Below are 15,571 nucleotides of genomic sequence, written 5' to 3'. Positions count from 1 at the left end.
ATAGGGCTCGGCTCAATTTGGTCTCTGAACTATGAAAACGTCTAATTTAATCCCTGAACTATCTTAACCGGATCAACTTCGTCCTTAAATTCAAGGGGCCTTGCGGCGGCGCGGGGCAGAGGGGCGCAGTCAGCTTGGGGTATGAAATACTTGTTTTACCCTCCTTCCATAAAACAGATTTAACATATAGGCAGCTTCCAAGCCATATCGAGCTGAGCTGGCTGGGAAGGGGTAGTGTGCCGGCAAGGATAGGGTGGCGAGGGGGCGGCGACATGCACTACTTGAAAGGGGCGGCGACCTGGCAGAGGAGGGAGCGGTCTAGCTCGATAAGAGTTGCAAGCTGCTTGTGTTAAACCTGCCTATGGATGGAGGATAATAAGGGTATTTCACACCCCAAACTGACCGTGGGGCGACGTGCCACATTGAATTCAAAGATGAAGTTGAGGATAGTTTAGGAACTAAATTGGACGTTTTCAAAGTTCAGGGACCAAATTGAGCCGAGCTCCATAGTTCAGGATGACTTTGGATATTTTGCCTTTTTCTTATATCGTCATCTAGAAAGTACATACCTTAAACATGCTTGATGCATTGCTCATCTTCGTAGTATTGGCCTTAAGTTGGGTTTGCTCGTCATGAGCTATACAATTTTCACATTGTTCAGCTTTACTCATTTTAGCTGCTCTCGGCTGCTTCTGCCTGGGCTGAGCAGCCCAAGCCGTTCGGCTGGTCCACAGCAGACGTTTGGCTGGCCTACACTAGGCAACCGCCCAAAAATAGCAGACTCGGTCGTCGTCCGCCTCGCTCTCGAAGAGTCCTTCAGGCCGGATCCAAGAATCGCAGACGCTAGGTTACGCTCCGCCGCCCACGCTTCGCCGCCGCCATTCTCGTCGTCGCCGCGGGAGGCATCGGCGTCCCTCTGTCTGCCCCACCGTCTGGACCGTGCAGATCCAGCCGGGTCCGGGCCGTTCCGCGCCGCTGCTGACCGATTCGGCCCCACCGCCGGCTCCCTCACGCTTCACCCACTCCTCGGTGTCCCCTGGCGCCGGCTTGCTCCTCGTGCTCCAACCGCTCGTCGTCTGCGCCGCGACCGGCCTCCTCCCGCGGGCGCTCGCGACCGCCCTCCTCGCTGTCATTGGCACGTGTTGCGGCGGTCTGTGGCCGCCGCCGCCGCAATTGACCACGACGACATCGAGTGGGCGGCTGCAGGGTGCCGTCTTCGCCGTGACCTACTACGGCCGTGGGAGCTCGTTGCTGCAGTACCCCCTCGTGCAGGTCAGTCCATTGGGGAAAGTTAGAGTTTCTGATTTTGTGCAAGCCAAAGAAAAGAACTAGTTGTATTTGTACGTGCTCATTGTACTGCATTCGTAGATGGATTTGCTTTGAGTGCTGAATCAACTGTGAGCTCTATGTTCACCCATAGGTCGTGCCATTTGGAGAAGACAGCGACGTCAGTCACAGGGCTGGCAACTTCTTCTACAGGATCATGCTCCTCGCCTTCAGCTCGACAGTACAACCTGCGTGCAAAACGAGCGAAGACCACAGTCAAGGCAAGTTTTCGTTCCTTTGCATTCCACATCTCTTATGTTGTTATTATCTGCTGCTTCTCCTGCCCCTTGCACCCAAAATTGTACAATGCCTTTGTCCACAGATGGATCGAGACCGTTGTAATTGGGACGGGCCAACTACCCGATTGTTCCTTGACCTCTGTATTGCTGAGAAGGAGAAATTCAACTTCACTAATCAGGGGTTAACTAGGGACGGGTGGCATAACGTGCAACGCAGTTTCAAAGAACGTGCAGGCGCTCGATATACAAACAAGCAGATGAGCAACAAACTGCAGGCTTTGAAAAAAGATACCGAGCCTGGAAGGAACTACACAAGACCAGTGGCCTAGGGCGCAACAAGAGTACAGGTGGTGTTGAGGCTGATGCCGATTGGTGGGATGAGCAACAAACCCAACAGGATGCTAGAGAGACGGAGGTAAGTCCAGTCAGATACTATCTCATTTGCTTTGTTTCTCAATTCGGCATTGGGGCAATCTCTTTGAGCTAACCACCTCTTCGCTGCAGGATACCGCAGAGGCTACTGAACCGTGTGGTGCACCACCTCCTAACCTTGACCAACTGGATATTCTGTTCGGATCCCACCAAGACAGGGGATCATTCATGTATGCCGGTGGTATAAGTGAGTCAACCACCCCTCCAAGCCACGATCCTGCTGACCCCTCCTTCAAAAGAGCAGTTGAGGACAACGAGGTTAACAGCCCACCAAAGAAAAAGTGCTGCAGTATGGAGGACTACATGAAGGAGATATCTGAAAGCATTGTCCATCGGAGGTCTCGTGAGCATACCCGTGAGCAGGCGGAGGTTTTCGAAGTCATGGAAATGCTGAAACAAGACGGTGTTCCCGAGGGGTCCGAGCTAAGCATTGGACCTGTCAAGAACTCGGTTTGTCGTGCGTAGTACAAGAACATGCAAGACCCAGCAAATCGCGTAGCTTGGATCGAATGGACCTGGACGAACGGAAAGCTAAAATAGCATGGGTCATCATTTGCCAAGTTGTTAGCCGATGTTGTTATGGAGTGTACTAGTTTTAAGTTTTCTGATGTGCCTAGCGAACAATGTTTGTAGGAATCTATGTTTCAGTAATCAAACTTGGTTTGTAGGTGCACTAAAAATTTGCCTATGTTCATAAGCTTATTCTGCTATTACTCATGTCACTGTTTCTTGTAGGTGAAATGGAAACTGTGTTACTGTTTGTAGGTGCCATGGTAACTATGTGTCCCTCTATCCTACTTTGTTTCAGGCTGCTGGACTAGTAGGTGAGGACTACCCACCCCTTGGCCTAACCATGTCGACTGAAGAGACAAGTGACACGTCCAGTGATTCAAGCAATACTTTCTGGGATTTGGTGACGTGTGCTGCTGGTTACGGAGCATATGTGGCCTCAGTTCCTAGCACAACGGACATCCAAAGTGAAGTCCCAGAGGTGGCCATGCCATTTGTTGTGCAAGAGGCAAATGGCCGACAATGGGTGGAAGCTTGTTTGCAAGATGCAGGAAGATGCTATGAGAATTTCCGTATGTCTCCTGACACGTTCTTTGCATTTATTTAGTCTATAATAGGGTGTACTGTTAATATTTGGTCAGAAGCATAGAATTTTATTTGGTTTCTTTGGTGGAGCTAATAAAGTGTCATCGGTTTCTGGTTGTAGGTATGAACCTCACAACCTTTCATAAGCTGCATCGAATTTTAGTTGTAAACCATGGCCTGCAGTCTACTCAAGACTTTGATTCTATAGAGGCACTAGGCATGTTCCTATGGGCATGCGGTCACCGGCAGTGCATGAGGCAAATGAAAGAAAGAGTTCGCAGGGGTTTGGGCACAGTAAGCTAGAAGTTTGGGGCTGTGCTACGAGCAATGGTGTCGTTTGCAGATACAGTCATTGTGCCAAAGGACCCGACTTACAGCACCGTGCATGAAAGTCTGCGAGAGTACTCACCTTTATTCGACGGATGCATCGGCGCAATAGATGGAACACACGTACCTGTATGTGTCGCTCGGGAGTCACATGATGATTACACAAACAGGAAAGGATGGGCAAGCCAGAATGTACTAGCTGTTGTTGACTTCAACATGCGGTTCACGTTTGTTGGTGTGGGGATGGCGGGAGCTGTGCATGACATGGCCGTGCTAAGGAAAGGGTGGGAGGCACCAACTTTCCCACACCCACCACCAGGTTTGTTGCCTTAAACTACAAGTGTTGTGATACAAGTGTATTTGAGTAAACTGAGCATGTGGTTGCTTGTTTGTAGGAAAGTATTATTTGGTGGACTCGGGGTATGCACAAGAGCAAGGATATTTGGGCCCACATCGCATGACCAGGTAGTGGAAATAGGAGTTTAAGCGTCGGGGTCCGGAGAGGTTGGAAGAGGTGTTCAACTTTCATCATTTGAAACTGCGAAATGTAGTTGAAAGATCATTTGGGGTGGCCAAAAATAAGTGGCAAATGTTGAAAGGCGCGGCTCACTATCCTCAGGACAAGCAATGTCAGATTATTGTGACATACTTTGCACTGCATAACTTTGTAATGGGCGAGAATGCATAGTCACCTCCAATGAACATGATGTCAATAACTGGAGTAAGTGACTTTTCCTATCAGTGGGTTGAGTCAAATGCGGAAGATGACATGTCAATTGTCCGTGACTGGATAACTACTGGACTTGGACTACTGGGATACAGCTATGTGAGTTTACATCATTCTTGGGCTGTCTATGTTGTAATAGTATGAAGTTGATGATGTATGATTGAATTGGTGCCTTGCAAATTTGTGAACTTGCAGGTGACACATCTGTTTTGTGATTGGCACCTCCATCTCATGGTTTTGGAAAGCAGCAATCCAGCAAAGGCCCAAAGGCATGCTGAATCTGCTATGAAGGGTACGATGCAGTTGAATGTGTTGCAATTATGGGTTGTGTATGCCTACAGTTTGGCATCTAGTTTGGTTGTAAGAACTTTGAGACCTTTCGTAATTAGCAGAATATCGTCCTTTATTATGGCTGTAATGAACTTAAATGACTTGGTGTAATCTAGTTGTGTGCACATTTCGTGCAAGTGTGCACCGAATTGGCGCCCAAATTTGAATTCAAAAATAGCAAATTGCATGGTTGCACTGCGCATCCATGGTACAGTGCCCGGCTACTGTCAGCAACAGCCCAGCTGCTCTGCTGCTTATGGCTGGAAGAGCTGCAGCCTAAACCAGCCGAGAGCAGCCAAAAATAGTTCAGCCGAACGGACGCTTTGAGGTATAAATTTGTCTTGCTAAAGAAAACTTAGAGGAGAAGGGACGATGGTATTGTGCAATGGAGAAAGAAATAGTTACAATTTATCTATTTTGAACTGTGCCATCACAAATTTACAACTCTTCGAAACATATCATTACTTATCTCTTCGATATGTTTATTGAAATACGAGTGACTTGCGCGCGCCTTGGCGCGCGTAATTTATTTTGTTGTTTCCGTTTGGCAATATAAGTTTATATAGAGGTTTGTAGTAGATGTATAGACAAATAGATATATATAGATAGAAATAGTATATTTATTTTCAAAGCAAAAAAGACAAAAAATAGTAGCTGAAATCCGACGTCTCAATCTCGCCGTCGAAGGCGGTCGGCAGCGATCCTCGGGCATCTCCTCACCCTGCAATGCGCGGCTATCACGCCCGACCTGCGGCACCGCGGCGTACCGGAGCTAGGCCGGGTCGCCCGCCGATGACGGCATGAACTTGCCGCACCCGTCAAGGACGTGCCCGGCGGCCCGCCCAAACTCGACGCGTGGCTCTCTGGCCTAGCTTCACTGCCGTCATTGCAGTACAGCACACACCCATTCGGAGGCCACCAAAATTACCGGTCGAGAGTTCTAAATTCAGATATTTTGCAGTGACCTAACGGAGAGCTGACGCGTGGACTATTCGTGTCTCAAGGCCTCAAAGGTATGGCACGGCCAATCGCATGCACCGTCAATTTAGAATCGAATGTTGGAAATCTTTTTACCGATGTGGCCGGTCTGCTCTTGCGCCGACCTTCGGGGCATTCACATATAGAAACTTGGGTCGTGATTAGATTCAAAAAATTTACCACAAAAAACGTCACATCGAATATTTGAACACATGCATGGAATATTAAATAAATTATTTACAAAACTTTTTATACAGATAGGTTGTAAATCGCGAGACGAATTTAATGAGTCTACTTAATTCATGATTTGCAACAGTGATACTACAGTAACCATTCACTATTTTTGAGTTAATCATGGAGTAAGTATGCTCATTAGATTCGTCTCGTGATTTACAACCCATCCGTGCAAAAGGTTTGTAAATAGATTTTATTTAATACTCCGAAATAGAAACTTGGGCCGCGGTTAGATTCAAAAAATTTACCCTAAAAAAATATCACATCGAATATTTGAACACATACATGGAATACTAAATGAAATCTGTTTACAAAACTTTTTATACGGATAGGTTGTAAATCGTGAGACGAATCTAATGAGCCTACTTAATCTATGATTTGTAACAGTGATACTACAATAACCGTTCACTAATTATGAGTTAATTATGAAGTAAGTATGCTCATTAGATTCGTCTCATGATTTACAACACATCCGTGTAAAAGATTTTGTAAATAGATTTTATTTAGTACTCTGAAATAGTAAGATTCTCTTCCATCCGTAGCCATCGGATCGCGATCGAACGGCCGAAATAATTTTGGCCGACGTGGCCTGCCTGGCCGGCGGCGTAGCCTCGTGGGTTTAACATGTAGTACAAAATTTTTTATACGGATAGGTTGTAAATCGCGAGACGAATCTAATGAGACTACTTAATTTATGATTTGTAACAGTGATACTATAGTAACCGTTTACTAATTATGAGTTAATTATGAAGTAAGTATGCTCATTAGATTCGTCTCATGATTTACAACACATCCGTGTAAAAGGTTTTGTAAATAGATTTTATTTAGTACTCCAAAATAGTAAAATTCTCTTTCATCCGTAGCCATCGGATCGCGATTGGATGGTCGAAATAATTTTGGCCGACGTGGCCTGCCTGGCCGGCGGCGAGCCTCGGGGCTTTAACATATAGAAATATGGACCAAAATACCCTCTTCTTCTCCGTCTCATCCCCTCTCATTCCTGCCTCTCTCTCTCCATGGCTCAGGCAGATCCACCGCCATGGACCAGCGCCCCTCTACCCAAATTGACAGTGGAGTATCCCAAGTCCACGAGAAGCTTACCAAGCTGAGCTTGACCTTGTGCTCGAGCTGGCGCCTGGCGGATTGCCCCTGCATCCTCTGCTCGAGCTCCCTGAGGAGCGCCTTGACCATCCGCACGGGCTCCCCCTCCTTCGCCTCCTCCTCCCACCACCACCTGGCTTGCCCACTGACGCCCCTTCACGAGGACCACGACTCGGCCTCGAAGGCCTTCCCGATCGCAACAGGTCAGCCCCGTCCGTGCGGAGGAGGCCGAGGAGGAGTAGGCGCGGTATAGGTGCGGGAACAGCTCGACCTCCGCGACCGGCGTGTTGAGGAATGTCTCAAGTTCCCCGGTCTGCGCGCTGATGAGGCGGAGGCGTCCCTGTGCGCTCGCCGGCAAGTTCCTCGGCCGCCCGATCTCCTCCGGCAGACCGATGGCGTCCCTGTCGGGATGCTCCGGCCTCGAGCTCGCCGTCGGCAGCAACGGCTTCGGCCTCAGACTGACCCCAACACGTGAGGCAAAAGCAAAATGCATCTTCGGTAGCTACTGTGCATGTTCTGCACCTTCTCCAACAGGCGAGGCAAAAGCGAAGGCAAACTGCCGTCGCTGGGGAGAGAAGGTGCAAATATACACTCCCTCTCTCCTCAAATGCAAATAGACGAAGATGGGGGCGGCACGCAGGTTGAGCTCCGCCGGCCTGGTCCGGCGTTCGCCGAGCCACTCGATGCGCCGCCGTCGGTGGGATGGGAGCGGAGGAGAGGGGTCCGGGGAGCTCCGACGGAGGAGAGCACCGGAGGAGGACGGGGCTCCGCTGCCGTCTCCTCCCGCACCCGCCGCCCCTCCACCGCCTCCGAGCAGGGAAAGGGAGGGCGCGGCTCCGGCCAGATCTGAGCCCGAGCTTAGACATGGCCTCCGCCGCGCGCCTTGCCGCGCGACCGCCCCCTGGAGCTCCCCGCCCGCATCCGCGCCGCCCCGCCCGCCCCACGTCCGCCCGCTCCGCCGCGGTCCGCGCCGCCCCGCCCGCCCCGCGGCCGACCGCTCCGCTCGCAGCGCTGCGGCCGCGCCGCGCGGGCCTCTGCCTCCTCCGCGCGTCGCCGGCCCGCCCGCGCGCTCGCCGCCGCCGCCGTCACCACGCGCGCGCTCGACACTGCCGCCACACACGCGATGGGATGCAGGGGAGGAGGCGGTGCGGCCCGCGGCTCGCCGGCGGGGGATGCAGGGGACGGGGCGACGTGGGAAGCGGCTCACCGGCGAGGGAGCAGGGGAGGTGGCGGGGGGCGAGGCCGCCTGCGCGGGCCTCCCGGAGGCGGCGGCGGAGGCCGAGCCCTGCGGCGGCAGGGCCTCCCGGCGGCGGAGGCGGAGGCCGAGCCCTGCGCGCGCAGGAGGGAGGCGGGGCCGGCGCGGATGGAGGCGGGCCGACGCGCACGGAGGCCGAGTCAAGGCGGAGGGCGAGCGGCGCTGGTGGCGGAGGTCGATTTGCCTCTCCGAATTGGCACGGCTGTTGGAGTCGTCTACAAAATTTGCTTCTTCTCGTTACTGTTCACATGAGGCAAACTCGATTTGCCTCTCCAAAATGCATCTCTGCTGTTAGAGTCAGTCTCAGCCTGCTGGGTGCATCGGCGCTGCAGCCCCTCCCGACGCCATGGAGAGAGAGGGGCAGGAAGAAGGGAGGGGATGAGAGGAGGAAGACAGGGGCATTTTAGTCCACAAAATTTAAGAAACATATCGAAAGGGTAAGTAGTGGTATATTTTGAAGAGTTGTAAATTTGTGATGGTAAGGTTCGAAATAGACAAATTGTAATGGCAGATCAACTTGAAAAATTACAATGGCATGCATCCAATTAACCCGAAAAAATATTGCCTAAATTCAAAAAAAAATATTGTCTCCAGTATGCAATCTTTTAAACGTAGCTTTTTTACTATTAACAGGCTGATGACTAACATATAAGTTTCCTCTCGCTTGAAAACGGTTATACACACACTTCAGCTAGTCATTTGGATAACAAAACGCGCACTTTACCATTTTTAAAAAAAATAAGTTCTAATTCTTCAACGGCGGAACCCATGTCATTTGTAAGGCAAAACCAAAATCGAGAAGTTGAGCGGGTTTGGTTCGTTGCACTTCAGCTAATCAAAAGATCTTTTCTCTCCCAATACTAAACCTCATTGTCAAAGTTTGCAATCCCGTAGAAATTTCAGTCATATAAGTTTGCAATCTCTTTGTTTCAAACAGTACAGGCAAGGGAATTCCCCATTGTCCAACCTCTACAAAGACTGTTCCGAAGTAAGTGTTGCAAACCGTTCCTGACTGCACAAATTGCTTTGGCAAAAGGCATCAGAGTACTGTGGTGTTCACCTAGATACCAAATCATGGTTAGTGACGAAGACCGAACAAAAATAATGGTGCGATTTGATCTCGACATGACCATCAAGTAAACTGATTTCTCTGTAGATTGGCTGCTTTGAGCAGATTCGCCGGATAATTTCCGGTCTGTTAGATTCATATGATTGCAACTCTTCACAACTCACTAGCACATCAATACCAAATTGATGCTATCAATTGAGCTAAATTCTTGTCGAGGACCTGGGATTGATAGTCCCTAATGCTAATCTACAATGTCACTGATCTACAATATCCAACCTAGGAGTACGCAGCACTGGTGAATTGCTTATTCACAAAAGGAGCTTCCCTTGGAGACGATTGGGAGTCCAGCAAAGCAATCACCCAAAATTGCCGAGCTCGACATGGCGGTGGGCCGGCCGGAGTCCGGCGAAGCAGCGTAAGAAGTCGCCGAACTCGTGGATTTGCCCCGCTCGGCACCTAGGTAGCGCACACTTGCAGACTTGCTTTAGGAGGTTGGCATGGTGTTGTCCCATGACCAGAGCTTCAGCGGCTCGCCGTCGTCGTCGTCCAGAGGTTTGGGCGCGATGCACGGCGGAGGCATCCCGAGGTCGAAGCGGATGAACTCGTAGGCATCGAGCTCCATCACGAACCTGCCCACGCTGATGTACTCGATCCGGGTGCGGTACGCCGCGGGGTTGTACGGCTGGGGCCTTTTCTTGATACCATCAACAGGACCCCGCATCCACTCGGCGTCGGCGTCGGCGTCGCGCGGCGGCTGGAGTATCTGCACCTCGTCCCCGGCATCCTCGGCATTGGGCGAGTTGGGGTTTTTACTAGGAGGTGGGGGGAGCCCTCCGCCACCGGCGTCGGCTTCGCCCCGCGGCTGCGGCCGCGGCGGCACAAAGATGCCCACGGTGTCCTCATCGTGCACGAGAACCGACAAGAACGTGGCGCGATCGGCGGCGCCGCCGAGTGGCGCCTGCAGCTCCAGGACCCTGTTTTTCGTGGCCACCAGGGAGCCTTCGATTGAGGCGAGCAGCTCCTGGAGCCTCTCCTCGGACACGGCCTCGAGCGAGCCGTCCCACGACCCGAGCGCGCCGGCCACGCCGCCCTCCAGCGCCCTGGCGAGCTTATCGCGCTCTTCCGCGAGCCGGCGGGCGACGTCGGCGGCGAGGTCCTCCGTGTGCTTGGCGCGCTGCGACGGGTCGAGCGCGCTGTACCGCCTTGCCACCTCGTTGGCCGCCTCCTTCGGCGGCCAGCAATCCAGGTCGCCCCGGCCGCCGGGGCCCGTGCAGACCACCATCACGTCGACGCCGCAGCGCGTCGCCAGCGCTTCGGCCTTCCGCTTCAGCCCATCCTTGCGCTTCATAAACCTCGCGAGGGGGTCGCGGAGGTTGACGGCGGCCCTCATCGGACCACCCTTGCCGCGAGTCATTGCTCCCTTTCCCCCTCTTTCCCCTCCGCCCCCCTCGTCTTGGGGCGTGCGCGTGAGGGATGGCGGCCAACTCGACGCCGGCACCAAGGCTCCGCTCGGCTCCCGCTCCATATTATTATATATCCGATTTGGCGAGCGGCATTCCCATTCGGGTCGGGTACGGACCCGCACAAATTGGCTTCTCTATTCTCTCTCTCAACCTCTGTACCCGAATCGGATCGGGCTCGAACGCACCGCACCTGTTTCGGAAAGGAACGGGTACTCGCGCCACCGCCGCCGCCTCAACTATGGCGCCGGCGTTCTCGGCGCACATCCCCGCGCTCCGACGTGGAGCGCTGTGCGTGCGGTGGGTACCCGCGGCGCTGTTCTCGTCGGGGATGCTCGCCGGCGACAAGCCCATTCTGGTAAACGCCGAGCCTTTTTGTTTCCGGTCACTCTGAGATCTCCCTGCAGCGGTTGCCACGGTGGTTGTGAATGACATGGGGGGTGTCGCAGGTGCGCGACTTCGTGAGGTCTGCGCTGTACGACCCCAACCATGGCTACTTCTCCAAGCGGGCGGGACCGGTGGGCGTGCTCGACGCCAGCATCCGTTTTAATCAGCTCGAGGGTGGTCTCCTTTGTCCTGATCATTTCATCAGCCCTTTTCTTGCATTGCATCCTCTATGAGGAAGTTTGGTGTGTGCTCCGGCAATTACAGGGATGAATTATGGCTGTTTTTTTATTGTTCGTCGGGTTGGCATTTCAACAAACAGCTTGTGTGCGTGTGACATTTGGGACTTGGTGTTTGTTTTCTAAATGCTAAACTACATTGCTGGTTGTCTGATGGTGGTTCTGTGTCATGTTGTGTTAATATGGTGCATATTTTGTTTAGGATGCGAATAATTTACTTTTATATACTTGGCTTTAAAAATCATTTGCTTTAATACCATGTAGGGAGGAGTGCTTATATGCAGCATCTTGATAAGCTGTATAAGAAGCATGATATTGCTTGGTTTACTCCTGTGGAACTCTTTAAGGTATTTTCTATGCTTTAGTGGTTGAAGAGAATGAGGTTCTTTCAGTTTGGTCACTGATGCACCTTTTCCCCCTCTATGATGCAGCCATGGTATGCCTACGCAATAGCAGCATCGATTCTGCGTACAGCAAATCTTTCAGTCCCGTTGAAGGTGCGGTCTCAAGATTTCCTTGATGTATCATTACACTCCTGAATCTATATTTGAAGTTATAGAATTTCTTTTGTCCATTTTCATTAATATCAAGAAGCATTTTCATCCATTTTTCCTTACGAATCGAATTCTTGTACTGATCAGATATACGAGATTGGTGGTGGTTCTGGGACATGTGCAAAGTGCATACTTGATTACATGATGCTTAATGCACCGCCCAAAGTTTACAATGATATGAAATACATGTAAGCATTTGTATCTTGATTTCTTGATTTCGTGGATGTCATATAAAGATATATAGTACTGGCAGTGGTTGGTTGGTTGCTCTTCTTGCTGCCATGCTTTGCCATTCTAGCATTTTATGTCATGAGCTCAAATATGCTTTGACCTTGCCTTATCTTCATTTGCTAGCTCAGTAGAGATTAGCTCCTATCTTGCTGAGAAGCAATTGGAAACTGTTGGCGAAGTGCAAAGCCATTTATCGAAGTTTTCAGTGGAGCACCGCGATGCGACTTACAGATCTGGATGGGGTAAGATTCCCCGCTATTGTGTAGGGCAAACTACCTTGACATGATTGTATATAAGTCTTCCTTCTCTATTATGCAGGCCGCAAGGATCCACATCCATGTTGGGTCCTCATGCTTGAGGTGAATTCTGATTGTACTTTCTTCTCACTTCAGTTTATTCTTGTGTTTATGTGATCATGTCATATTCCCCCCAATATGAACTGAAGTATGTGTCCAGTTGATTCATTGTAGCTAGAAGCATAAAAGTCTAGTATCCTGTGGCACACAAAATATTATGATGCAGAGAAACACATAAATGCTTCAGAATCTATGTGCTCATTTTACACTGCAGTTGAACTCTATTTATTGACTGCCAAATTTAGTTTTATAGTAATATTATGGTCACAAAACAACATGCGACTACTAGCTGTAAAAATTATAGGAAACAAGCACTTCTTGTTATACCTTTACATCGTATCCTTGAAAAGCAAAGATTGCATTTCAAGGAAGATTATAATAGCACCTCCAACAGTAACTTCCTTTCTATGGAATATCAGGTACTTGACAATCTACCTCATGACCTCGTCTATTCACCAGATCAGGTCTCTCCATGGATGGAAGTGTGGATTGAAAAAATAAACGGCAGGTTTGTAACTTTTGCGTTTTCAGAATATTGGCAGAATATAGCTGTGAACCTATGCTCATACTACTACAGTTGAAGAGCATCTATGTTTGCTTTTATGTTCATTGTTTATGTGGGATTTCAAGTTAGATCATTGAGATACATTAGTGTTGGGGAAATATGATGAAACAAAAAGGGATATGCTGCCCATTAACCACATTTTGCTGGATCCTTTATCAAACCATTTAACCGACTCTTTGTTGCTACTTAACTCATGATTGACGATTGTGCATGGTGATGACAAAATATGTTTCATTCTTTGTGGAAACAATGGGAACCTCTTCCGGAGATGGCTGTATGGAAGGTTGTATCCTCATGCTGTGCTTTTTTTTTAATGCTTGACTTGTGTTAGAATGTTTGCTATTTTAGCTATAGTATTATTCAAGGGTTACCTCCTTTTCCCTTGTAGGGCATACATTCCATCCCTGTGCTTATGGATAACCTCTGTGGGAACTAAAATATTGCATGCATATTTGTTAACTTGCTATTGTTGAGATCCTTGAGGATGAACCTCTTTTCTACTATTTTAGAAAATCGCATAGCTACTTCTCTGTGATTAATCTGTCCTGCGTGCCTTTCCTGAAGAAAGTTCACAAGCCTCCGAAGTCTATAAGCCACTACAAGACCCATTAATTTCCCGCTGTGTTGAAATTACTGGCATGAATGAAGACAAAGCTTCTGTAAGTGAAAAACTAGCATTTGCTGCGAAAGGAGTTCTATCAAAAGTACTTCCAAAGCCTCGTAGAGCTTGGTTGCCGACTGGATGTTTGGTAAACTTTCAGAAACTTAAATTTTTGTGATCTTAGATCTTTGTGAATGTTCTGACTTGGAAACTATTTCTGATCTTCAATCCTTATGCAGAAACTAATGGATACTTTACATCAAGCTTTACCAAGCATGTCCCTTATTGCTTCAGACTTCAGCTATCTTCCAGATGTTAGCATACCTGGTGACAGAGCTCCACTGGTTTCATCAAAGGTTACATGTCCTAATACATGTCCTGATTATAGTTTTGTACATTGTCATGTGTGTTAAGCTATAGTGTTTCCAACTACTTGCTGCATTTCTCCAGCTGAGCATAAAAAAAAATTACTTATGATCATCTCACTAAGCTTGTTTCCTGAGAATGGTTATTAGCGACCATATGTGCTGATGAGTCAATTTACCATTTTATTATTTATGATTGAGGATCATGGCTTTTGCTTCTGATTATCTCACTGAGCTTGTTTTGTCCTTGTAGAAGGATGGGAAAACATCAGATCATTGCAACTACCTGGATGCTCAGGTACATTTTGTTCATATACTAGGTTCTGTGTATGGCCCCATATACATCGGGATAATTTGTTTATTCCATCATCTAAAAAGTCCTGTGTCTACATGCCATATTCAGACAACCTACCAGCTGTGTTAGTCTAACATTGGCTTTTTGAAAGCAATTGATTGGGAGGATAACTTTTTTTGCCATAGGCCATAGGAACCAAATATTACTTGAACTAGTGAAAGTTTGTGCCACTACCTAGATTCTACAGCGCAACATAGCAAAGCAAGGACCATCAAATTGATATAAGCCGTCAGAGGGGTTGGGGGTACATTAAAGTTTTAAGCAAGTACTTGTTTTTTTTATGAAACTCGTAAGTCTCACCCGTACCACCTTACTTGTGTTGTTACTGTATATGAGCCAGCATACTGGTTGCATGCCAAGGTGAGGTGAGGTGATGTAGGTTACTTCCCAACTGTTTTCGGGCGTTAACTGCTCTGTGTTTTCAACAATCAAACAAGCGCTGCATATGGCTATATTTATTTACTGGGCAGGGTGACGCAGACATCTTCTTCCCAACCGATTTCCGGCTCCTGGAGCAGATCGACCATCACTGCTCTGGCTTCTCGAAAGAGCAGAAGAACCCTGGCGCATTTAAGCCTGTGAAGAAGAGGAGGACAATTATAGTAAGCTCTTACCCTGTGCTTGACAGCTTTCCTCTGCAGTCCATTCGCGCCAGCTTTCCTGTGCGTATATCTCTGACGAAATTAGGCTTACTAATCTGTCGATCATCGTGCGCATTCAGCTTGATACTGCAGCGTTCATGGAGGAGTTTGGCCTGCCATTGAAGACAAGGACCAAAGATGGGTATAATCCGCTTCTTGAAGATTTCAAGAACACGAAGTTCTATCTCAGTGTTCCTACCCACAACAGGAAGTAGTTGTCCTCTGCTGCTGCGTCAAGTTCGCTGGTCAGGACAAGACACATCTGCCACAATGAATAGACTCCAAGCCCAGTCTACTCGATTGGAGTCCACAAGCGAACTTGACCAGCGAACTGAACAGCACGCCTGTCCATTGCTATACAGCTTGGAGTCTTGTCAAGCTTCATGGAACCGTACTTTCCGCAGGCCTTCTTTCAGTGGTTGCACAATTTATTGTCTGGCCACAAAAGGCTCTACTTTTTTTATATTATTTTTGACATAAGAAAATGCAAAAGGTAGAAGAGTGAATAATGTCGTGATACGAACCGATAAATTCCGTGCATCAAGGCTATTTTTTATGCCTCGCTTCTTCAAGTACAAGCTGTAAGGCGTAAGCTATTTATTTTCACGCTACGCTGTTCATTGCCAACGTGATTGCAGTAGCACCCTTTTTGGAATTTTACTGTATGACAACGCATGGCAGACGAATGGTAAGACAAGTACAGGTCA

The 15,571-nt window shown here is 48.9% G+C and overlaps 2 protein-coding genes across 2 annotated transcripts; both read left to right on the top strand.

Annotated features, from left to right (window-relative positions):
* The first annotated feature begins 1,195 nt into the window (after positions 1-1,195).
* On the top strand, positions 1,196-2,765 carry LOC120675100. Its single transcript, XM_039956190.1, has 3 exons — positions 1,196-1,272; positions 1,421-1,891; positions 2,070-2,765. The coding sequence occupies exons 2-3, from the start codon at positions 1,484-1,486 to the stop codon at positions 2,460-2,462; spliced, it is 801 nt and encodes a 266-aa protein (XP_039812124.1). The 5' UTR covers positions 1,196-1,272; positions 1,421-1,483; the 3' UTR covers positions 2,463-2,765.
* Positions 2,766-10,511: 7,746 nt separating this feature from the next.
* On the top strand, positions 10,512-15,484 carry LOC120676610. Its single transcript, XM_039957924.1, has 13 exons — positions 10,512-10,931; positions 11,023-11,134; positions 11,461-11,543; positions 11,628-11,693; positions 11,838-11,938; positions 12,105-12,223; positions 12,300-12,340; positions 12,757-12,845; positions 13,471-13,651; positions 13,743-13,859; positions 14,122-14,166; positions 14,694-14,825; positions 14,945-15,484. Exons 1-13 carry the CDS (start codon positions 10,587-10,589, stop codon positions 15,077-15,079), a joined length of 1,566 nt encoding a protein of 521 aa, XP_039813858.1. The 5' UTR covers positions 10,512-10,586; the 3' UTR covers positions 15,080-15,484.
* The last annotated feature ends 87 nt before the right edge of the window (positions 15,485-15,571 follow it).

Source organism: Panicum virgatum, chromosome 5N (assembly GCF_016808335.1).
Source record: "Panicum virgatum strain AP13 chromosome 5N, P.virgatum_v5, whole genome shotgun sequence".
In the NCBI taxonomy this organism is placed as follows: domain Eukaryota; kingdom Viridiplantae; phylum Streptophyta; class Magnoliopsida; order Poales; family Poaceae; genus Panicum; species Panicum virgatum.
The sequence above is the reverse complement of the archived record's forward strand: the minus strand, read 5'-3'. Positions and strand labels throughout refer to the sequence as shown.